The sequence below is a fragment of the Sminthopsis crassicaudata genome, chromosome 1 (assembly GCF_048593235.1).
Source record: "Sminthopsis crassicaudata isolate SCR6 chromosome 1, ASM4859323v1, whole genome shotgun sequence".
Classification (NCBI taxonomy): domain Eukaryota; kingdom Metazoa; phylum Chordata; class Mammalia; order Dasyuromorphia; family Dasyuridae; genus Sminthopsis; species Sminthopsis crassicaudata.
Window position 1 is genome coordinate 432,970,815 of NC_133617.1, and position 25,557 is coordinate 432,996,371.

Genomic DNA, 25,557 nt, shown 5'->3' on the forward strand with positions numbered 1-25,557 from the left:
TATCTCATTTTTTAAAAAGAAGGCTTGATTATGCCTTCTACTTGTACTCGAAAAACTCTTGTGTTTAAATTTAATTATTTTGTTTAAGTAAATATATATATATATGTATATATATATATATAGTATATAATAAGTTTAAGTAAAATGAATAATATAGGGACTGTCTTGGAGTCTGAAAGATTGGAGACAAGGCACTTACTGATCTGCCCCAGAATTAGGCATATAAGGATATAAGTCAATAGGCAATTTGTGACTGCATGAGGAGAGAATTTCCATACCATGAGTACCTTATATGCATTAAATGTTCTTCCTTCCCTTTTTCTCAAGTTCCCTCCCTTAGCCATATAAGCTCTCATAATTTAAAAGATAGGATAAAGAATTCTTAGATTTAGCTGTAATAGAATTTTGGGCTTATATGTAACTTTTATATTGTTATACATTTAGGGCAAGTCATAAGTATTATCATTGGAGAAAGTAGAGAGAATGTCTCATTTTTCTTGTCAGTTGATGTCACGAATTAGCTATTAGGTATAAGTTTGTATCTTTGGGTAGTACTTCGTGTGTTGACAGGAGGAAAGTTGAAGCTTCATAGGATAAGAGCAACTGAGCAAGCCACTTGAGAGAATACTTCCTGGTTATTTGTGTTTTATATATATATATATATATTTTTTTTTTTTTTTTTTCTTTTTCCTGAGGCAGTTTGGGTTAAGTGACTTGCCCAGTGTCACACAGCTAGGAAGTGTTCAATGTCAGACCAGATTTGAACTTAGGGTCTTTTGATTTCAGGACTGGTGCTCTATCCACTGTGCCGCCTAGCTGCCCCATTTGTGTTAAACTTTAAAAGATTTCATTACAAAATTAGATTCTTCTGCTTTCTGTGTTTGCAGTTTTTTAGGATTATGGGGAAGTTGTGAGAAAATAAAGAGAACGGCAGCCTAGTCCTCTCCTTCAGCGTCTTATCTGGAGTTAGCTCACAAAGCTGAAGTAATGCTTTCAAGTACCATCTTCCAGGACCCCTTTGGTGGTCACTGAAGGGAGAATTCAGGAATTCAGGAGAAGATGGAGACAGAGGCAAGGGAGGAGAAGCAGCAAGCTGGTGGATGACATTCATCCAAAACAAACTAAAGAAGCAAATGTCCCTAGAATTTAAGGATGTTTAGTTTAATTCTCTTTTAATGGTAGCAGTATTTAAAATAGTATTTTATGCCCTCTAGGCATCTTCAGAAATATACCTTAAACTATGGGGAATCATAACTCAGCCTCCATCATGCATACTCAAAGGCAAGTAAAAGTATATGAAATGTAATAAATACAATCTTCTAGTTGAATTCAAGACACCAATAAGCCCTCTGAATTTATCACTCAGCATAGTATCTATGAGTCCCATATCCATTTATTGAAGTATCTCTTCTTCCTTGTACTTAGTTGCCTTTTTCTTCCATTGCTCCAAACCATTAACCTAATACTCCTCAAGCATCACCTTATTATAGGCACTAAGAGTAATTTACAAGTAGAGGCTACCACAAGACAGAGAGACGAGGGTATTGCTTATTAATTTATTTTCTGGCTTGTCTACTATCCTTATTGTGTTTGTTCTGATTGTTTTAGACTATGTCTGAATCAGTGCTTGTTTTCAAGAAACCACTAATGATAAGTTTGTCTTAGCTTGTTATGTGTTGTTTTGCCATACTATTCTTAATTACCAAGAAAACTTGCTTTTTAAGAAGCCAGCCATGTGTTTGTAGATCAGTCTATGTGAAAAACCTTAAATGGCACTTATCCTGAACTCATTCTAGAGCCCTGGCACCATCAACAATACTGACACTTAGAAAGTAGTATGAAGCTGTCCAAACACCAAGCTGTCATGATGTGGTGAAGAAGCTTTTATTACTTTGCAAAAATTTCTCTTCAGTATAATTATTGACTTAATACGTTTACTTTAATTCTGTCTTGTTTGGAAAAATAATATCAATCCACGTATCCATATTTTAGCAGCTTGTCCTCCCTATTAGGGGGAAATTAGCAGTAAAATGCATGAAAACAGCCTTGTCTTATACTCACTGAACATAAGTTGTACCTTGTTATCAGGAAGCAGATGAGGAACTATTTTTAAGAATCTATTGTTATCCTTTATTAAAGAGTAATAGTCCCAAAATAGAGAAATGCATTTTAGAAACTTATTGTTTATATTTAAGAAAGCTAATTTTTGTTTTCACACACTACTTACCCCATGTATTTCTAGAACTGTTGGTGCCTTGAATCAACAGCCAACATGTTTAGCTTACTCTTACATTTTAAAACCTATCCATTCACAACAGATCTTACCTCTTTTGAATGGCCACTTCACATTTTTATTCCTGGGTATTCTAGATATAATTTGATGTGGTTCATTAGGTGAATACTCTTCAAATGAGCTTTCTTCCCATTGATGTTGGTGATGCTACATCTCTGTGGAACCACATGAAATGGCCTCAGGGAACAAATAACAAGCAACATTCTCCTTTTCTAAAGAGCAAGTGACTTGATTGAAAATTGTGTCCACAACTGACTTGAATTAAAATAATTCTAAAACAACTGTCTTCTGTATATTCACTTTTATTTTGCATAGAAACATTACTAAATATTCAAAATAAATAGTCTGATTTGAGATGTATTTCTGCTTGCCTTTCCCGCTCTGATGATAAAATTAGTTTTTCATTGCCCATAAATATGTATAATGATGGGCCTTAGTATTCAAGCTTCTTATGCAGTGCTTTTATTGCTGTGGCCTGGAGGAAATACCAAGACTATTTGCAAGTACAGTAGACCTAGTGAATCGTTAAATGTTTCAATTTTCAGTTGAAAGCCACATAGTGAAGCTAAACTACAAATTAATTCTTTGCTAAAATTGCATTGAGATTACAATTTACTCCATAGTAAAACATTGCATTTTACTCCATACTTCAAGTTTTCAAGGGGGTAGAGAAAACTCTTCCACTTTAAAATATATTTGTAATGCATTATGTGTGATTTCTGTTGAGGAGAATTTTAATGGAAAGAGGAGTATATGGTTTTGATGACAGCAGGTAAAATGAAATAGACATTTTGGCCTGGAAGCAACTAGCATTTTGTAATAGTAATATTTTGAAGTAACTAGCATTTTGACAGAAAGATTGAGAGTTTGGATGACGTGAAATTTTACTTTGTCAAAGAAATCAGAATAAGTTTTCTTGACATTCTTTGACATTTTAAGTCGATCCAACTCATGAAAGGTCTTTTTGAATGTGTGTGTGTGTTCAGAGATCTCCTGACCAACTCTTAAGTTTATATGATTCTGGGACAGTTTCCATCTCAGGTTTCAGTGATTCTAGGACTTCCTGATAGTGAAAGACTTGATGCGGGTGCTTTTTTCACTGCATACCATTTTTGATGGTTATGATGTTTTCAGGTATCTAGTTCGTCAGGTAACCACTGGCTTGAGGATTTTGCTGTCCTATTTTTTAATATACACTAAGGGGTTGTGCTTTGGATAGTCATTGCTTCAGCATTCTGTAGGGAGTGGAAAAAGCATTGAAATTGGAGTCAGGGGAGATCTGGCTTAGACTCTTGTCCTCTAGCCCCTTAATATCATCAAGCTTAAGTTTTGCTCATTTGTAAAGTAAGAGTTCCCCACTTACCTCACAGTTGTATATTTAAAGAAAATACTATGTAAATCTTAAAGCAAAATAGACCTGCGAGTTTTTCTTCTGATGGAAGATGAATTTTGTTCTTGACCTCATTCTTAGTGCTACTCATATTGGCTTGCTCTTGCATTGAGTCAGCCAAGGAAATAATAAAGACCTCAGATAGAGGTGGTTGAAGTTTGGAATATGAGGTCAGTCAGATTAGACATTACTGTTTCTCTGTAGTTTTGGTTGGCTACTTTCTCTTCAGCATTACCACATTCTCTCCCCTAGTTACCAAAAATATAGTGTCCCAAAAGTCTTAATGCAGTCTGGGGTAGTGATGGTGGTGTTTGTTTTTTGTTTTGTTTTTAAATAATTCCTGAAATGTAAATGCTATTAACTTTTTTTTTTAATTGTAAAGGGTAATTATTTGAGTTAAAATATTAAAATTTCTGAAATTACAATTCATTATAATTGCTATCTTTTGCTGAACATCCTCATTGCCAATTTTTGCTTTATAAAAATTTTCGTCAACTGCTGCTTAGTGAATGAAAAGATTACATTTATAATCTTAGCCTTAGCATTGTCCAGAGAATAACAATTTAATACATACATAAGACTTTTGACATGATTCCATAAGAAGAATTCTAAGAGAGATAGATCTGGTGACTAAGGTGGTCAAACAAGAGCACCTTTTCTACAGAGTCACTGGATTTGAGAAAACATCATGCAGAAACTATCTAACATGTAATGCATAACAATAGCTGCTCCATCTTGCTAAAATTAAAATTGAAAACTCACAAGTCATGTATAAAAGAAATTTAATTAAACTTTTAATGGAAGTTTGTAGCATTTATACTTAGGAAATTATTAAAGTGTAAGACTACACCAAGACTTTTCAGATAACCTTGTATTATAAATCTTTTATTTACATTGATTTCTTTCTCTTTTTCCATGAAAGTTAGAGAATCATTGGAGAGTATACTTCCTTAATAGTTGATTTTAGTAGCTCTTGATTACTTGTATGGCTTCCTTGTTGTATATGTACCCCAAATCATCTTAAACTTTTTTTGTTAGTTTGGAGAATTAAGAAGACCCTGTATAAAATTCCAGAATAATCATTATGATTTCTTCTAGGTGTATTTGAATAGCAGAGGCTCCTTAGGGACATAGGCTCAGGGTGAGAAGGGGTTTCATCTATTATAAGGGCTTTATTTTTTATTTATTTAATTTTTAAAATAATAGCTTTTTGTTTTTCAAAATACATGCAAAGATAGTTTTTGATATCACCCTTGCAGAATCTTGTGTTTTGTATGTCCCTCCTTTCTGCCCCTTCCTCCCCTAGACAGCAAGTAAATCAATATAGGTTAAACATGAAGTGCTTCCCTTTTTAAAGACTAACAATTGACATCTTGAGAGGTTTAAATATCTTGCCCATCGTCACACATACGGCAAATTGGAATTTGGACTTAGGTCTTTTGACTCCATATGCCACATTTTTCTGTCCTTAAACCTAGCTGTATAAAATAGATGACAAAATGCCTATTGATAATTCTTTTATGTTCATTGGATCATAGAAAATGGGATAATCAGTAAGCATTTATTAAGCACCTACTGTGTTCCAAGTACTGTGCTAAGTGCTGGAGATAAAAAATAGAGGTAAAAGTTAGTCTCTGTCCTCAAAGAGCTTTTAATCAAATGGAGGAGAAAACATGCAAACAGATATATAAAAAGCAAGCTATATAGAGGATAAATAGAAAATAATAGAAGTAAGAAGGAATGGGAAAAGAACTATTTGTAAAAAGTGAGACATTAGTTGGAACTAAAGTGGTACAAAGTATAGAGTGCTGAGCCTGGAGTCAGCAAGACTCATTTTGAATCTTTGGCTTCATATACTTACTACATGACCCTGGGCAAAGTCACTTAACCCTGCTTTGCTTTAATTTCTTCATTTTTAAAATAAACTGGAAAAATTGGTGAGCCACTTCAGTATCTCTGCCAGGTAAATCCCAAATGGAGCCATAAAAAGTGGGACATGATTGAAAAGAGTTGAATAACAAAAGGAAGCAAGAGAGATGAGTAGTTGGTGCAAAAAGGGGGAGAGCATTTCAGGCATGAGGGACAGTTAGAACACCTGGAGCTGAGAGATGAACTATCTTGTTTGTGGAACAGCTGGGAGCCTAGATCAGACCATATGAAAATAAGGTTTAAGGCTAAAAAAGGTAGGATCATTTGAATGAGTAGATGGGTTAGCTTTGGTAAGGAGTACCACCTCATTGTGTGAGACAGTAGTGGAGATGATGACAGAAGATATCTTTTTTGTTGTTAATGTCAAATGAGTGTTAAATAAATTGTAAAATATTCGCAAAAAGATTGAGAGGAATTGCCTTAAGGATCTTAGAACAGGATTTTGTTTGTACTTCTGTGAGTACATAGCACCTACACAGAAATAAGAATGAAATTTTATGGAATTATTGATTTGAATGAATATATTTTGATATCTAAAGTTGGAAGACATTATGATGATTCTGAATACAATTTGTAGTTTATGGAATTGTTGATTTGAATGAATATCTTTTGATATGTAAAGTGCAGGGGTCCAGCCTCTACAGGGGATTCAGGGGACTGAGCAGGAGGAATAGGGTCAGCGTCAAAGGAAGACAGGAGTCATTGGGTAGTTTGAGTGAGGAACTGATGGAAGTGATACTCCCACTTCTCTCAAGCTCCTTTAGGCTTTATTTTTATTTTATATCATGATCATATACTTTTCTTTAGGTCAATATAGTCTTCAAACATGTGTCTGACTTATTGATCTTTATATGTTACTACATTTGACATTTAATATTTGAGTAAATTTTTTATGGTTAAGTGTTAATTATTGATTACATTATGCAAAACCAATAATGAAAAGGTAAATGTTATACAAGGTTAAATGTCAGTGAATTTTGCTAGTTTACTTATGTCTTCTTTGTCAATTCTATGGATTGTTTGATTCCTGTATTTCCCTGATTTAATATACTTAGGCATTTAGGGCAATTCCTAGTTATACTTTAACCATCTTTTGGTTCCTAGACATACTGATCTTTCTGAGTCAAAGTTGGTAAACACCATTATTTCCCGGACCTTTGGATTCTCTCCCATAGTGACAATGCTTTCCATGGTGTTCTCTCCTTTATCATTTGTCTCAGTGAGAGATTAGTTTTATTAGGTTAGAATATGCATGTGGAATCATTTCTAGTTAACTTGCCCAAATTCCCCTTATCACTGGATTTTTTTAGATAATGTTTTAGTGCTGTAATCAAGCTAATTATAAATAATATAGAAAATAATAGTCCACTAATGAGAATCATAGAAGGAAATGTTGTTCTTGCATGAGTGCTGTGCACATTTGATCTCAGTGTTGGGCTTTGCCAATCAGCTTAGAGATTGCAGCTTCCAATACTAAAGGTGAAAAACATTCTGATAAGTTTTCTGTTTTTGCTTAAAATTTAATTTGCCATATTAGGTGACTTCTATGGAAAGTGTGTTAGCCCATCATTTCAGAGAATCGTTATAGATTCTATAACACCTAGCCTGTGTGTAGAATATATTCACTTAAAGGGTTTTATTAAAATTTCGAAGACCACAAAGTTTTTCTAGTGTAATGGTCTGCAAGCAGCATTTTACAAGGAAAATAACAGTTTACTGGGAGGAGTTTGCCTTGGTTTGTATTCCTAGAAGCAGACCTTCATTTTACAATCTAATGACTTTTTCATCATATTGTCTGCCAAGTTACATTCATTATAGGGTTTCAGTATTTTGACATGGTTTGGGTCCGTCCATTCAATTTCCAAAACATATCACTAAATCAGAGGTTTAGGAAAAAGTTAAGAAAGGCTATTAATAAATTGTATGTAAGGATTCTGTTTGGTTCAAATAATAAACAGACAGTATGGCTTGGGATAGTTTTTTCTCATTTGATATTTTGAATAGAAATTAATTTCAATGCAGAAAAAGGTTTAATAATAATAATAGGAATAATATTCTTGTAAGCTGTAATAATTTGACTGTATCGAGGAGAGAGTGATTAACGATGTCAAAAACTATAGTGATATTCAGAAGAATAACGATTGAGAAAAGGCTATTGGATTTGATAACTAAGAATTCACTGGTAACTTTGAAGAGAGCGTTTTCAGTGGAATGATAAGATTGGAAACCAGATTGTAAAAGGTTAAGAAGAAAGTGAAAAAGTAGCGTGTTTATTGTAGATGGCCTTTTCAAGGAGTTTAGCACTTAGCACAGAAAATTAATTTACATTATTTCTGTAAATAACCTCAATTAATTAATAGATTATTATTATAATATATTATTAAGGAAGATTTTTTAAAATATTGTCATAGACCACTTATATAAGTCCATTAGAAAGATTTCACAAGTTTTCCAAACATAGCATTAAGAGTTTAAACTAGTACTTTAAAAGAACAAAAAAGGAATCCTTTGTTAACACATTTTCATTGTTTATTTCCATTTAAATTAATTTTCTTCTATTATTGAATGAAGCAATATAGATAATATAGATACAGCATGAGAAAATCTTAGAAATTTTTTTTTAAAAAGTAAAGGACAGTGTGAATTAGTGAAAAGTTTTAGCTGTATGTACTGTTTCACTAATTTTTAGTATGTGCAAACAAAAATAGCAGACTGTTGAAATTTTATTGGGATTAAATGAGTCATTTATTATTAGTTACTAGAAACATAGCTTTGCATATAGTGCTGAAGTCTAAAAAATACTCTAATGTGTATTAAATATAATCCCTATGTAAATTTGTTCACACTTGGGTTGTTTAAAAAATTTCTTTTTTGATAGATTTCACAGGAGTAAAGAATGATAGTCCATTCTAATCATTACAAATTCTAAATTAGAATCTTAGATATCAATGTAGTAATTTCCTTATAATAATTATAAAATGTTATACAGCTTGAAAAATTAGTTTAGACTTTTTTCTGTTATCTCCAGTTAATTGCTAAATCAAACTAGATAAATGCTCACCTGGGATATCAGTTATTGATAATGTCGTACTTTCAAATGTGTTCTGGAAAAGTTGCCATTTAATTGAAGTTTTGCAAAAGAAACAGTCTGGTAATCATGTCACATCTGAGGGAAGGTTTGAATTCAGAGCTTCTTGACTCCAAGTCTAATACTTTTATGTACTACACCATCTATCTGCCATTTTGAGTCTCAAATCTTCGGTTGGAATCTATTTCTAGTACGTTAGGTTTTCATAATCTTCCTTGTCTTTTGACTAATTAATTAGTAAAAATTAATGCTTGATGACTGCAAGGGGAAAGCTATTAAAAGAAACCCTGTTATAATTCTTTTTGTATATGAATTATCGTTCCTTCATTTATCTCTTGTTTTTGCAGTCTTATACTGTAATGCTTTTTCCTTTTTCAGAAATGTTTCTTAACGAGTAATATCACCTAGACATTTAGGTTCCTAAACTAATAGAATATTCACTAGAATTCATGAATGCATCTCTGAGTTTTCCAAATGAAGAATTTAATTTATTTTATCAATTTTTATGGCACAGTAGAATATTGAGGTCTCTAATGTATTTGTAAGAATGATTTCCCAAGTTCTTAGTTTGAATTAATTCCTTAAAGCTAATTCTTAGGTGTTAGAATTAATTTAAATAAAAGGAATCTTGAAACTGGAGCACATTTTCAAAAAAAAGGAGATAGATTTTTTAAATTGGGACTATAAAGTTGTATTATAGCTGAGAATTTTTTTTTTTTCTGAAGCAATTGGGGTTGTGACTTGCCTAAGGCCACACAACTAGGAAGTACTCACTGTCTGATGTCAGATTTGAACTCAGGTCCTCCTGACTTCAGGGCCAATACTCTATCCACCGCACTATCTAGCTGCCCCTGAAATTATTATTTTTAAAAATTATTTTAGTAGTTAAAGATTTTATTGTCATGGGTAGTGTTTTTGGTTCCTTTGAGCAATGTGTTGATTTCTCCTATTAATGCTATCATTTGTTAAATAGATCACTTACTCTTTTGAGTAACTACTAGAAAATATGCCTTTAATTGCAAGGTAGTGTAATATTAGTCTAATACAAGACTTATTCCAAGACAAAGGAGTTTTTAATTCATAAGTCTGTTCATTATCAAAAAATAATAGTTATGCAGAGTATTAGTTGAGTAAATAAAAATTTTAAGATCAGTAAAAACAAAATCACTTCTAGTGAAAAGAGAATTTAGAGGGTTAGGAGAGAAGTGAATATTTTATTTTTTATAATTTACAACATTGGTTTGCATTGAGAGAAGTAGCACAAGAGTCATCATCAAGGACATGCATCAAAAGTAAAATTTAAGAGTTAATGAGATAACATGCATATAGCATAAGTGTTATTTATTCTTAATAAAATATTAAAAGGCTGACAAGAATTCCTTTTGTGCATTGGATATAGCTACTATGCAGAATTTATGGAAGTGTATGGACAGAAATTGAACATGAAAAGCAATGGATGAATTATAATTTGTGGTGGTGGAAGTGGCTGTAGAGTAGACATCATTATTCTATTTAAATATAAAATATTTCATGAATAAAAAATTTCATGAATATGACATGAATTCATGCCATAAAAATTCATTTAAGAAAAAAAAAAGGAAACTATATCTTACCATCATAAGGATACAGAAATACTTCATAATAGCTAAAGATTCTTTATCTTTTGTTTGATATTTTATATTATTTAAAGCCAGAAAAAGTCATTGTTTAGAATGAATATGTGGCTGAATGAATGAAGTATTTACTTTGCTTCACAATGCTAAGTAGTGGAAATACAAAGAAGTAAAACAAGACAATCTCTGCTTTCTGGAGCTCATGTCCTTATGAGGAGACAGCATAAGGTTTCAGCTTTAAGTTGAATGGAAAAGTCTCACGGTTCTTAGGATATGTGACAAAACAGATATTAATTTCCCTTTAATATCATTTCTAGTGATAAAATACTGAATAGTTTGAAGGATGTAGATGGCAAGAACTTTCTTAGGTTAATAAAGTAGGTAGTTGTTAATACTGTTGTTTGATCATGGTTTAACTATGTAATTTTTGTACCATTTTGATGTTGTTTATTGATTTTAGTCAAAACTCCTTTTCTATATGGTCACTAATTAATCCAAATAGATATTTTATCTTATATAGATGGTATTTACTATTGCTAGAATTTGTGAAATGAAGTTGTTTCTGTTCAGAATATTTATGGAATCTTGTATTTCCTTAAATGGCCATAACCATTTCTCTTTTCTTTACCATCTTAGATTATTTCTTATGAGGGTCATGGATATCCCATATCTGAATTTGGAAGGACCAGACTGTAAGTGATTTTAATTTTTTTGAATTTAAATATATGTTATTTAGGACTAATTGTAACATGAAATATCTCTTAAGAGAATTTCTGATTTATTTCAGAGTGAACAATGATTCTTTAAAGAAGTGTCATTAAATAAATTGGACCATTTGACTTTGATTAATTCCTATTTACATTTATTTTCCATTGCTTATGTGATTTGAAATTTCTTTTTCATATGCCTTTTAAAGTATTTATTTCAACTTGAACTCTCATTTTTTGATTTCCTCTAGATTTTTATAACCAGTTTATAAAGAAAAAGTACATATTTATTTTACTTATAGTTTTTTCAGTAAACTTGGTATTTCTTCCATTTTAAAATTTGGGGATTTTCCTCCCATTAAAAAGCCTATGAAAAACCAACATATATTTAGAAGAAAAATGCTTATCATTTTTTTCTTCTGTCTGCCTCATTCGTCACCACTTTTTCTGCTTCACTATTTAAATTATGATTATAGGGTGAAGAACAGATTAAAAAGAGAAAAACTGGTTCAGTGAAAGCTCTTGAGCAAAGAAATCTTTATATCTTTAAAAAATAAAATTAGTGAAAATTACATGGAGATTTTGTAAAAAGAAAGAATATTCTAATATAAGGGCTCTGGAGGTTCTCCCAGCATAGGCAGCGAGGTGGCTCAGTGGATAGAATGTTGGGACTGTACTTAGGATGACCTGAGTTCAATCAAATATGGCCTCAGATATTTTCTAGATGTATGAGCCTGAGCAATTCATTTAAATTCTGTTTGCTTCAGTTTCCTCATCTGCAAAATAACAATAATACCATTTATTTAATCATTACTCCTCCCAGGTAATTTGAAAGATTAAATGCTTGGCACACAATAGGCACTATGCAAATGTTAGCTATTATATTAGTTATTATCATTCTCATTATTATTATGACTATAGTAGTATTACTACTATTATGGTAAAATTTTTGGTCTTCTGTAAGATTACAGTTTTATTAATCTTATTAAAGAATCGTAGTTCTTGAGTACCTTTAATAGAGAATCTCCAACATTATATGTGTGTGTGTGTGTGTGTATACATACATACATACATATATATATATACATATATATATATATATATATACACACACATATATTAATAGAGAATCCCCAAATTAGTCTGGCCATGGTATCTACCAAGAAATGTTTGTTGTAGAAAATTAAGTTAAAGAAAGTAGAGTTTCTTGTTGCCTTTGGAATAGGAAATACAGTAAATGTGCTTGAATAACCTTTCAAATATAAACCTTCTATTAAAACTGTGTCTCATAGTGCAACCTAAACGAGATCATGTTCTACATGTGACATTCCCCAAAGAATGGAAAACCAGCGACCTTTACCAGCTTTTTAGTGCCTTTGGTGAGTGATTTAAAGTTACAGATTAACTTTTCTGGTTTCTTTCTTTTTCTATTTTGGTGGTAAGTAGTATTAGAAAGCATCATTTTTAGGAATAAAGAATGCTATATGCGGGGCAGCTAGGTGGTGCAGTGGATAGAGCACCAGCCCTAAAGTCAGAAGGACCTGAATTCAAATCAGACCCCCATTGCCTTGGCAAAAAAAAAGAAAGGAAAAAAATGCTATATGCAAGGTTTTAACCTTACTTTTCATCTTCCTCATTTTAGCATAATATAATATTTAATAAAACCTACTAGAGTTTTAATATTTAGGAAAAGTCACAAAAAAAGCAAGTAAACAATAACAAAAAGGGTGAAAAATACTATGTTGTGATCCACATTTAGTTTCCATAGTCCTCTTTCTGGATGCAGATGGCTCTCTACATCACAAGTTTATTGGAATTGGCCTGAATCACCTCCCTACATTCATTTTTGTAAAACTTTGTATTCCAAATTTTTCTTCCTCTCTCCCTTACCTCTTCCTTCTCTAAGATAGTAAGCCATCAGATCCAAGTTAAACATATGCAATCATTTCAAACATATTTTCATGTTTGTCGTGTTGTGAGGGGAAAAAAAAAAAAAAACCTAGTTCAAAAAGAAAAAAAAGAAACCACAAGAAAGGAAAAAAAAAAAGGTATAAATACTGTGCTTTGATCCACATTCAGTCTCCATAGTCCTCTCTCGAGATGTGATTGTCATTTTCTATCCCAACTCTATTGGAATTGTCTTGTATCACTGCATTATTGAGAAGAGCCAAGTCCTACACAGTTCATAATCACATAATCTTATTGTTGCTTATACAGTGTTCGCCTGATTCTTTTCATTTCATTGAGCATCAGTTCATGTAAGTCCAGATTTTTTGAAATCAGTCTGCTCATCATTTCTTATACAACAATAATATATTCATATACTATAATTTATTCAGCCATTCCCCAAGTGATGGGCATTCACTCAATTTCCAGTTCCTGGCAACTACAAAAAGGGCTACTGCAAACATTTTTGTACATCTGGGTCTTTTTCCCTTTTTTAAGATCTTTTTGGGATATAGGCTCAGTAGAGACACTGCTGGATCAAAAGATATACACATTTTGCTAGCCCTTCGGGCATAGTTCCAAATTGCTCTCCAGAATGATTGTATCCGTTCACAATATGTGTTCATCAATAACATATTAGCTTCCTAGTTTTCCCATATCCCCTCCAATATTTATCATTATCTTTTCCTGACATCTTTACCTCAAAGTTGTCTTAATTTGTATTTTTCTAATCAAAAGTGATTTAGAGCACTTTTTCATATGACTAGAAATGACTTAATTTATTTATCTGAAAATTGTTAATGTCCTTTGATGATTTTTCAGTTGAGAAATGACTTGTATTCTTATAAGTTTGAATCAGTTCTCTGTATTTTCTTAGAAACGAGGCCTTTAATAGAACCTTTGAGTGTAAAAAATTTCCCCCAGCTTTCTGCTTCTCTTCCTATCTTTGGCTTTATTTGTGTAAAATCTTTTTAATGTAATCAAAATAAGATAAAATTATTCTTGATGTAGCTGAATTTCTTTTCTGTCACTGTGGAAAATAAAGACAAAGGATAAAGTTCTTTAGGTTCAAATTCAGAGAAGCCTTCTATTTGTCTGATAAAAGTTGTCTTTGTATATAATACTTAGTGGCAAAAGCCAAGTGGCATGTGGATATTCATGTAGACCAAAGATTGAGAAAATTTGAGATTTTCTTTGCTTTGTCCTCCATGAAGTCTCCCTTGATCTCCCTATGAGTTACCTCATATTTTGAAGCTTCCTATTTCTGATATTGTTGGCATAACCAAGTTTTTTTCTTTTGTTTTCTTTTTGTTTTTTACATGTAGCTATAGGGCAACAAGGGATCAGTTTTTCAGAACTGATAGACCTGTTATTCTCTTGATTTATTTTTTCTCTTTGTACTGTTTGAGTTCCTTTTTTGAACCTTCTTTATATCCTTCCACATTTAGTTTACATTTATTTAAATATCTAGTTTATTCTTTCTTTTTGGATTACCTATTAAAGAAATAAACTCTCATCTTTGTATTCATTTTGTCTTATGTTGGAATTTACCTTGAACATAGTTCATTTACAAAGCTAGATGTCAAATTTTTATTGAATTGCATTAAATGTTCCTAATAGTAGTGCAGGTGATTAGATTTAGTGAACAGAAAATTTAGAGCTGTTCGGAAAAACATTTTGGTTCTAAACTACAGGCTACAGGCTCTAAATCCTAATTTTTAAAATTGTGTTTGTAACCCCATATGGAGTAACTGAATATGGGGAGAGGGGTTCACAAAATTATGATTTATTATCAGTAAATATTTTGATTTGTATATCTATTTTATATACTTATATACCTGAGTCATGGAAAAATTTCTCAGGTGAATGCGAAAAGTTTAAGAACCCTACTCTAAAAAAAAGGGAGGCTTTGAAGGTTTTTATAAAAAATTCAGTTCAGCAAATATTTATTAACATTTTTTTATTCTGAACCTCTATACTAAAAAAGAGTATTTCTTTATACACATCAAACAACAAAGGAAGATGCTATCTAAAACCTTTAACCGGTTTCATAGTCATTGCTTTTTATTAATTTTTAAGAATATGATGAATTCTACAAATTATTTTCAACATACTCTGACTTATCTCTACTTCTTTCTGAACTTCCTTCAGTTCTTTGCTTTTAAAATGTTGTTTGAAGAGGCAATTTAAGGTGTCCTTTTTTATTTTAGTTCTTTTCTTATTCTTTTTGAATAAGGAATTTTATTAGCATTATGTCATCATACAAGTCCTTCAAATTGTTCAAATAAATTTATATTTTTACTTTCAGGAAGTGGTTGGTAGAGTCTTTCAAACTTTACTTTGCCTTCAAGTTCTAATAGATCTAGATAGTTTCATTCATTTCTTGAAATATAATGTCCAGGTCTTTAAAAAAAAAACACCCAACTATTTCTTCAATCTTTTGGTTTTCTTCTAATATTCCTTGCTGTTTCATAGAATTATCATTTTCTGTTTCATGTATTTTTTGGCCACCTAGATAGGTACTCTATCCTTTCTCTTTGTTTTGACTCTTGGGTGAACCAACTTAACTCTGTACTGTTCTACTCTTGAATCCTTTGCTCTCTTATCATATTGCAGCTTATGCTCAGCCAAACTTTAGTTTTGGATTATTCCTCATTTATTGCCTTTGTGCCTATACATGTCCTGCTGAATGAAAGTAAAAAAAAAAAAATTACACTGCCATTCTATGTCCACAGCAGATGTAAGTTACATAACCTCAAGTGGGCCCTCACTGTTGCAATTTGGTCTTATTTTACCTCCCATGAATTAATTGCCATTTTTATGCTGATGATTCTCAGATCTAACTTTCCTGTCCCAGTTTCTCTGCTAACTAATTTCACATCTTTAGCCACCTTTCAGACACAGAGAACTGAATGTCCAGTAGACAGCTTAAACTCAATTCAACCAAAATTGAACTTACTATCTTTCCCCTAAAACTTTCTCTCCTCCTGTCGTCCCTGTTACTATAAAGAGCAACACCATTCTCCCAGTCCCTTAAGGCTTGAAAACTCACTCAGAGTTATCTTGGATTCCACACTCTCTCTTCGCCTGTCATCTCTAAACTGCTGCCAAAGCCTGCTAATTTCACCTTTGCAATATCTCTTGAATATTTTCCCTTCTCTATCCTGACACTATCGCCATTCTAATGCAAACCTTTATTATCTCATTCCTTGATTTTTGCAAAAGCCTGCTAGTGAATCTGCCTACCTTAAGTTTCTGCTTATTCCAGTCTAGTCTATATTCAGCCATAAAATTGGTTTTCCTAAAGCATAAATCTGATCATGTAACCTCCTTTCCTTTATTCCATAAACTCTAGTGGCTTCTTATTGCTTCTAAGTACAAATACAAAATGCTCTGTTTGGCATTCAAAACCCTTTAACTTAGCCCCTTTCTACCTTTCCAGTCTTCTTATTCCTTAATTCCTGACACATACTTTTTGATCCAGCAACACTGGTTTTTCCATGAATAAGATCGTCCATCTCTCATTTTTGGACATTCTCTGTTGTTTTTGTCCCCTCTTCCTGATATGCCCTTCCTCCTCTGCTTCAACTGCTGACCTCCCTGGCTTCCTTTAATATCTAACTAAAATCCCATCATCTACAGGACATTTTCCCTAACCCCTCTTGATATCATTGCCTTCTCTCTATTAATTATTTACTATTTATTCTATATAGAGCTTTGCTTTATATTTGTTTACATATTATTGCACCCATTGGATTGTAAGGGCAGGAACTGTTTTCTTTCTTTCTTTTCTTTTCTTTCTTTTTTTTTTTTTTTAACTTTTTTCATATTCCTGGCACCTAGCATGGTGCCTGGCACCTAGGAGACCCTTTCTAAATGTTTATTGATTTCAATTACTACCCTTGGCTTTTTTTTCTCATTAGTGGTATGATAATTTTGATTCTACCTGTTTAGTCTAACTATGTGAATTGTTATTTTTCAAGTATTTTTTTGCTTTGTTTTGTTTTGGTCAATGACATGTTTTTGGATTCTTTCTAATTCATCTTACTATCCTCTCCCTTTTTATGACTGACTTCATCCCATCCATATTGAGTGGGTTTTTTTTTTTTTTGTTGTTATTTCTTATTCCTCTCCTTTTATATATATTTTTCTTTCTTTGCCCTCACCTTTCATAAAGAAGAGGACATCAGTGAATGAAGTGTTTGATTTACATTTTTGATCTATAGTTGAAGCAATATGTTTCCATTCATTTTCCCTATTTTCTTCATCTTGTCCTGTCCCCAATTATAGATATTTACTCTTTTACCCCATATTCCTTACTTTGCTGTAAATATTCCCCTTTCATTCTTTAGCTTTTTATATTCACAATTGTATTACTTATGATTAATCTTTCAACTATTCTTTTCTTCCCTTTTTTTGTTCCCTAATTTTCCTTGTAGAGATAAATGTATTTCATTACCACATTCCTTATATATGTAGCTATGTGTATGTAAAATGTGTTCAACTCTTCTTTTTCTGGCTCAAATAAAAGTGAAATTCATCATATACCTGTTGCCTTTCAAATCTTTTTACATATGATCTTCAGTCAGTGCATTCCTATTTTGTGATATAGTAAGATTCCTCCCCTTCTCCTTCCTTTTCTCCCCAATGCTTTCCCCTCTTTCCTCACCTTTTCTACTTTTTTTCAAGGTCATCAGAAGAGAACTGAACAACTTTGAGGGTGTCTACCTGTCTTATTTAACTTATTCTATGATTCTAAGGTTCTGAGAGGATGCTTATTTTTTCTTCCTCTATTACAATGTAAACAACTTATTACATAGTTCCTTCAGAGTGATCAAATGTATTTGCTTTTGTGTTTCTCTTGACTCCTTTGTTTACTTTTTAGATATTCTGTTGAATTTTGGTCTTTTCTTAAAGAATGCTTTCAGGTCTTATGTTTATTAGCTTTAGAATACTTTGAAGCAAATGCTTCTAAATCCCAGAAGGAAAACTCCTGGGAATGTCCTGTCAAACTCCAGAGTTTCCATGTCAAACAAATAACACTGCAAGAAGATTAGAAAACCATTTGAGTATCAAGAAGTCACAGTAAGCATCACATAAGACTTGACAGCTACCATGATTAAACAAGAAAAAATTCTAGATATGATATTCCAGATGAAAAAACTACAACCAAGAATGACCTCTCAGGCAAAATTTGAGTGTGATATCTATAAGAATTTGCCTTTAGAAATACTCTTGCTCTTTTCATTGTAAATGCTTAAAAATCTTTCTTGGTTTAGAATGTGGATGCTCAGGCTAGGCTCTACCTTCTGCAGAAATCATTAGGTTTTGGTTTTCTCTTGATTACTCAAATTAGGTTTTAGCCTTAGTTGTCTCCATATACAACCCAGATCTAGTTCTATCTCTTACAGTAAATCACACAGGTTTAACCTAATCTGTATATCTGACAGATTGCTGATGCAGCTTATCATTCGCTTCACAGGCTCCTCTAAGGAATTTGCTTCCTAGGAACTGTCATGAGTGTTTATCCAGTTGTGGATAAACTGGGCATGAATTTCCTGGTTACTGGGATGCTTAGGGACTGTACTGTCTGGATCTGGTGATGGGGGATAGAATTTCGAGTGTGAAAGACAGAAAGAGCCAGTTTGGCTGGTTCACAGAGTGTGGGAGGAAGAATCATGTTCAGAGAATCTAGAAAGATAAGTTGCAACTAGGTTGTAAAGGATTTTAGCAAGCTAAACCTAAGAGGATTGATATTTGATCTTAGAGGAAAAGGGGAGCCACTGGAATTGATTGAGTAGGGAAGACGTGGTCAGATCTACACTTAAAATCACTTTGACACTTATATAGAATAGATTTTAGTGGAGAGAGACTTGTGACAGACCAGTTAGAAAACTGCTTCATAAGGGTTGAAGGCCTGAAGTAGGGTGGTAGCTGTGTAAACACAGAGAAATGTTAGATGGGAAAGACTTCATAGAGATAGAAATGTCAACAGATGTCAATTAATTTGTACTTTGGACAAAGTAGAAGTAGGAGTCAAGTTTAATCTCATTGTTATAAAACTTGAAAATGGAAGTAGAGTGGTGCCCTAACATCAAGCATTAGCTGCACTGTGTGGAGAGGAAGGATCAGATGCAGGAGATGTTGTGAGACTTGAAATGACAAGAAAGTTATTTAGATTTGTGGGGTAAGAAATGGTGAGTAATTGTGGATGATACCAAATTTATAAATCTGAGAGATTAGAAGAACAATTTGATTTTTGAAAATGGGAAAGTTTGGAAGAGGGGACGGTTTTGGGGAAAGAATAGTTTTATTGAAATATCCCAGGATTTTGATGATGTGGACTAAAGTTCTAGAGAGAGACTTAGCCTAAATTTATAGATTTGCGAATTACTCTAAAGAGAATGATAATTAAACCTATTGGAAATGATGAGAATATCAAGAGAGGGTGTGTAGTACATAAGGGAAGAGAATCCAGTTCAGAGGGGTGTGGAGGATGACCCAGCAAAAGAGATGGAGAAGGAATTGTCAGATGGGTAGAAAAAGAACCTGAAGAGCATGGTGTCATAAAATATGATAGGGTGATCAATAAAGGCAAATGCAAAAATTAAGTTAAAACAGATGAGGATTTAAGTAAGTGCCTGCTATTTGCCATATTTGTGCAAAGGGCTGAAGACACAAAATAAAGCAAAAGCAACCTAATAGGGAAAACTACAAGCAAGTATGTACAAACAAGCCAAATACAAGATAAATAAGACAAATCAACAGAGAAAAGGCTCTAGCATTAAAAGGAATTTGAAAGAACTTCCTATAGAAGGCAGGATTTTAGCTGGTACTTGAAGAAAGTCAGTAAAGGCAATAGGCAGTTGAGGTAGGAAGCATTCCATATGGAAGACAGCCAGAGAAAATGCCTGAAGCTGAGAAGTGGAATGTTTTTGTTTGAGTTACAACATGGAGGTCAGTATTGTTGAGTCAGAGAATATTGGGGGGGGGGGGGGTGAGAAAGTATAAGATTAGAGAACTTGGAGACAGAAAAATTCTGAAAGGTTTTGAATACTGTAGGATTTTAAATTTGATCCTGGAGGTGACAAAGGGGCCACTGGAGTTTACTGAGTTGAGAGGTGACATAGTTAGGCCCTTTAGGAAAATCTTTAAGAAATTCTCTTTGGCAACTGAATGGAGGATAGATTGGAGTGGGGAGGGGTCTGAGACAGGCTGAAAGCAGCAGGCTTTTATAATAGTGCAAAAGGTGATGAGGGTCTGCACTAGGCTTGTGGTAGTATTAAAGGAGAGAAGAGAGCATATTCAGGAGATGTTGTAAAGATGAAATCAACAAACCTTGGCCGTGGACTGGATTTGGAGGCGTATTAAGGAGTTGATTTCAAATCCTCGGGACTGGATGATTGGGTTGTCCTTGATAGTAACAGGGAAGTCTGGAAGGTGGAAAGAATTTAGAGGGAAAGATAGTGAATTCTGTTTTGGAGATGTCTACATGATGTCCATTTAAAATGTCTGAAAGGCAGTTGGAGATGTGAGACTAGAGGCCAGCTAAGAGAGTTAGGCCTGGATAAGTAGATTTGAGTATCATTTTTCGAAGAAGGAGAGAGTTAGTGAGATCACTAAGGAAAGTAGGATAGAGGAAGAAGTGTGAAGGCCACAGTACTCGTGGTTCATTAGTGGGCATAACCTGGTTGAAGATCCAGCAAGCGAGATCAAGAAAGAGTAGTCAGGTGGGGATCAGGAGAATCAGGAGAGAGGAGAGAGTAATGTCCTAAAAATCTAGAGAAAAGGATTGAGAGGGTGACCACTAATATCAAAGGCTGAAGAAGGGTTTAAGAACAATGAGGATGGAGAAAAGACCATGGGATGCAGCAGTTGAGCCCATTAGTAACTTTAGAATGATGACATCAGTAACCCAACTGTAGAGAGTTAAGAGTGAGAAGAGATAGCTTTTTTTTTTCTTTTTTTTAATAGCTTTTTTATTTTCAAAATATATGCAAAGATTTAACATTCATTTTTGCAAAACCTCCTCTTCCCACACTCCCTCTCCTAGACAGCAAGTAACTCAATATAGTTTAAACATATACAAATATGCATATTTCCACATTTATCATGCTGCAGATCAAAAAGGGGTGGGGGGGAAGCAAACAAAAAAGGGTGAAAATAATGTGTTGTCGTCCACATTCAGAACCCACAGTCCGAAGAAACAGCTTTTTAAGAAGTTTAGCTGTGAAAGCCAGAAGAGAGAAGGGTAAATCAAGTGAAGTTTTTTGAGAATGGAAAAGATATATGTAGGCTGTAGGGAAGCAGTTATTAGACAAGGAAATACTGAAGATAAAAGTGAGGGGGGATGACAGGGAAGGCAGTTGGCTGAAGAGATTGGAATGGCATCACTTGTTCAGGGGACAGGGGTGGTCTTGACAAGAAAAAAGGGCCACTTTTTTTTTTTTTTGTATGAGATAGGAGTGAAGGAGGTGACAGTGGCAGAAGAGAATGCAGTGGAAATTGAGATATGACACTAATTAGGGAAGAACCATATTCTTTTAAAAATCCTTCCCACTAGAAATTCAGTGATCCTGACCTACTATGGCAGCTTTCTAACTGGTTTCCCTGACTTTAGTCCTTATCCTCTCAAATATATATTTACATAACTTCCCCTAAATTAATAAAAAGAGTCCAAAGTCAGTAACCTGGTCCTTCAAACTACTCAGTGATCTGGACCCTTTTACCTACCCAAATTTTATTTTCTATGTCCTATCCCTTTTGTTTTAGTCACCTCTAGTATCACTGTTCCTGGAACACATCATGTTCATTTCCCATTCCAATTTTCTATCTTGGACATCTTATTCCCTCTTTTGACCCTGTCCTTGTATATAACCAGCTAGTGAATAGAGAGCTGTACTTGAAGTCAGTAAGACCTGAGTTCAAATCCTACCTTAGACTCTAAATGTATGGTTTTGGTTGAGTCACTTGACCTTTGCCTTGATTTCCTCATCTGTAAATGGGGATAATAATAGCATTTACTTCCTGGAGTTATTGTGAAGACAAAACAAAATATTTGTACAGCACATTGCAAACCTTAAAGTGCTATATAAATGCCTTGTTATTATGAGTATACCATCAAGACTTAACTTTTCCATAACATCTCTCATTAAGATTTCTTAATCTGGAGCCTACTCAATTGGTTTTATTAATAACTATTGATATGTAATTACTTTCTTCAGTAATTCTATGCACTTAAAATTTTTTTTTTTCTGTAAAGAGGATCTGCAGATATAAGATACTGTTAAGGAGGGGTTTCTGACTCTCCTTCCCTCCCCAAAAGGTTAAAACCTCCTACATGATGTTCTCCTTCTCTGAACTTTTGTACTACACTCATCTTGGCATATATTGTATTGCTTTTTACTTAAAGTTTTATTTGCATAATTCTTTATTCCCCAAAAGAACATTTTAAGTTTCTTGAGATCAAGAATATTGTCATTCATTTCTTTTAGGTCTTTCTTAACAATTTAGCCCAGTACTTTGAACACATTAGGTACTCAGTAGATATTTGTTATTAATAATTAGTTTCACTTGAGCCTTCCTTTTTGCTTCTGTTTCTCCTTTAGATCTTTGTGTGTGTGTGTATGTGTGTATTTGCAGTTAGTTGTATTTCTGTTTCTGTAAGTATCAGCCTGTAAGAATGTTCATCTCTAGGACAGCTAGGTGGTGCAGTAGATAGAGCATCAGCCCTGAAGTCAGGAGGCTCTGAGTTCAAATCTCACCTCAGACACTTAACATTAGCTGTTTGACCCTAGGCAAGTCACTTAATCCCAATTGCCTCAGTTAAAAAAAAAAAAAAAAAAAAGTTTGCCTTCTTATTGTTGTCTTTTTTCTTTTCCCGTGTTTTTATTTGTCATTCTCTTCTTCCTTCTCTCTCCTTTATTTTCAACTGCCTCTTTTAATTTAGAATCAACATATATTTTTATTTGTTACACATAATTGAGTAGTTTTCATATTTCCCATTTTAAATTTGAAACAAATATGAGTAGGGCATTTTAAATTTCTCTCAAAAATGAAAACTGCTTTTTTTATTTAGTTGACCTCTTATTTTTCTTGAGATTCTGAGATATGTTTCTTCAGTATAGTGTTGGAGATAACTATGAAATTGTTGGGCTTTTTTTTTTTTTTAAATAAATTTATGTTAAGAAATTGTTTTATTTTTGTTTCTTTCATATAAAAGTTAAATATACAAAAGAATTCTGGTTAATTGAAAGTTCTAATTCAGGTTTTAGTATAGTAATATAATACTAATAATTATAATCTATTCAGAAGTTTGTGTTGGGGCAACAACAAAATTATGTAATGATCAATTCTGATGGATGAGGCCTTTTTTTTTTTTTTTTTTTTTTTTTTTTTTACTTCAACATTTTTTTTCTTTTAAAGCTTTTTATTTTCAGAACATATGCTTGGATAATTTTTCAACATTGAGTCTTGTCAAATCTTGTCTTCCAAATTTTCCCCGTCTTCCCCCTACTTCCTCCCCTAGATAGCATGTAATTCAATACATGTTAAAGATGTACAATTCTTCTATACATATCTCTACAATTATTGTGCTGCACAAGAAAAATCTGATCAAAAAGAAAAAAAAATGAGAAAGAAAACAAAATGCAAATAAACAACAATGAAAAGAGTGAAAATACTGTGTTGTGATCCACCCTCAATTCCCACAGCCCTGGGTATAGATGGCTTTCTTTATCACACCATCATTGGAACTGTTCTGAATCATCTCACTGTTGAAAAGAGCCACATCCATCAGAATTGATCATTGTATAATCTTAGTGTTCTTGTGTACAATGATCTCCTGGTTCTATTCAGTGTGGCTCTTTCAACATTGAAGGGATTTGGGCCAATTCCAATAGACTTGTGATGGAGACAACCATCTGCATCCAAAAAGTGGACTGAATGTGTATCACAACATAGTATTTTCATCTTTTTTGTTGTTTCCTTGCTTTTTGTTTTTTCTCTTTTTTTTCTTTTTGATCTGATTTTTCTTGAATAGCATTATAATTGTGGAAATATGTATAGAATAATTGCACATATTTAACATATATTGGATTACTTGCTGTTTGGGAGGGGTCAGGAGAAGGAAGGGAAAAAATTCGCAACACAAGATTTTGCAAGGTTAAATGTTGAAAACTATATTTGCATATATTTTGAAAATAAAAAGCTGTTATTTAAAAAAGGAAGTTTGTGTTGTTACTTAATTTTCTTCTTTGAGCATACAAAGAAGCTTTTTCAGATTCATAAATCAAATTTTAGAGTACCATAAACGCATACACTCATTTGAATTATATTTCATCATTACAGGTAACATTCAGGTATCTTGGATTGATGATACGTCAGCATTTGTCTCTTTGAGTCAACCTGAACAAGTGCAGATTGGTAAATATTTGTGGCTTTTGTTCTTTTTTATTTTGTTATATCATGTATATACTTTTCACCTAAAGCATAAGAAAAATACAGAAAACTATATTTAGAAAACTCTTTAACTTTCAAAGATTTATCTATACTGTCTCAAGAACATTAATGCCGTCAGTAGAAACATTCAATAAGTATAACACTTGGACTAGAAACCAACCCAAATTTCTTTATTCCTTTAAAATACTTAATCTTTAGAGACTTCATAATAGACTTTATATTTGTTTCTCTTGTCTTTTTTCCATTTCACCAAAAAATGTAAAATGTAACTTCAAGTAGTCTTTTATTGCATCAATATAGGCTTTCTTTTGAGCATTTGAAATAATAAGTAAAGGGGCCATAAAATTGGGACTGATATATTGTTCCATCCTTTTATATTAGTTTCGGATTTGTAAACTTTTAAAAGTTGGAAATATCAGAGTAATCATTCCATTAAACATTTATGAAGTAGTCATTTCACATAAAGAAATACTAAAGATTATTTCCTTGCAAAAAAAATAAGCTTTTCAGAGCTAGATTGAGGACAACATATCAAACAATGAGATTTACCGAGTTTTCCATCTCTTGCTTTACATTCTTTAGGATGAAAAGATAATTTGTTTAGTAAACCTTGTAACCTTTAGTATTTATGAAGCTAGATCTTGAAGAATATCAGATACCTTGATGCTTGATAATAGAAAAAGAATCATTAAAGAAGGTATTTTTAGTAATGTGCCATATTGGTTTTAATGGCAATAAAACTAGATGCCAAACTTATATAACCTTAATATACTTAAAAGTATAATTACATTATGTGAATATGAACATTTTTAGTTATGTATTCTTTGATAAATAGCAGCTGGCTCATAGTACACAAAGAAGGCTTCAAAACCAGGTTTTGAACTAGGTTCAGGTTTTATTTCAGTCACATACTACTAATGTATCTCTCAGACAAGTCATTTAATCTCTCAGTCATCTATGCCAGGGCTTCTTAAACTTTTTCCACTGGTGACCTCTTTTCATTTTAGAAATTTTTATGTGACTCTGGATATTTGGTATATAAAATAGAATATTCAAATCAAGTATTTACTGATGAAAAATTATAATTTCATGACCCCCATCTTCAAATGCAAGATCCCATCTGGAGTTGC

General features: G+C 32.8%; 1 protein-coding gene across 3 annotated transcripts in view; it reads left to right on the forward strand.

Annotated features, from left to right (window-relative positions):
• The window catches only part of PARN (poly(A)-specific ribonuclease), a 172,747-nt gene that overhangs the window by 50,469 nt on the left and 96,721 nt on the right, over positions 1-25,557 (forward strand). For all 3 annotated transcript variants that reach the window (XM_074280572.1, XM_074280570.1, XM_074280571.1), the window contains exons 19-21: positions 10,950-11,005; positions 12,313-12,399; positions 24,317-24,391. In XM_074280572.1, coding sequence (XP_074136673.1) covers positions 10,950-11,005; positions 12,313-12,399; positions 24,317-24,391 — 218 coding nt within the window. The remainder of the gene's footprint in view (positions 1-10,949; positions 11,006-12,312; positions 12,400-24,316; positions 24,392-25,557) is intronic.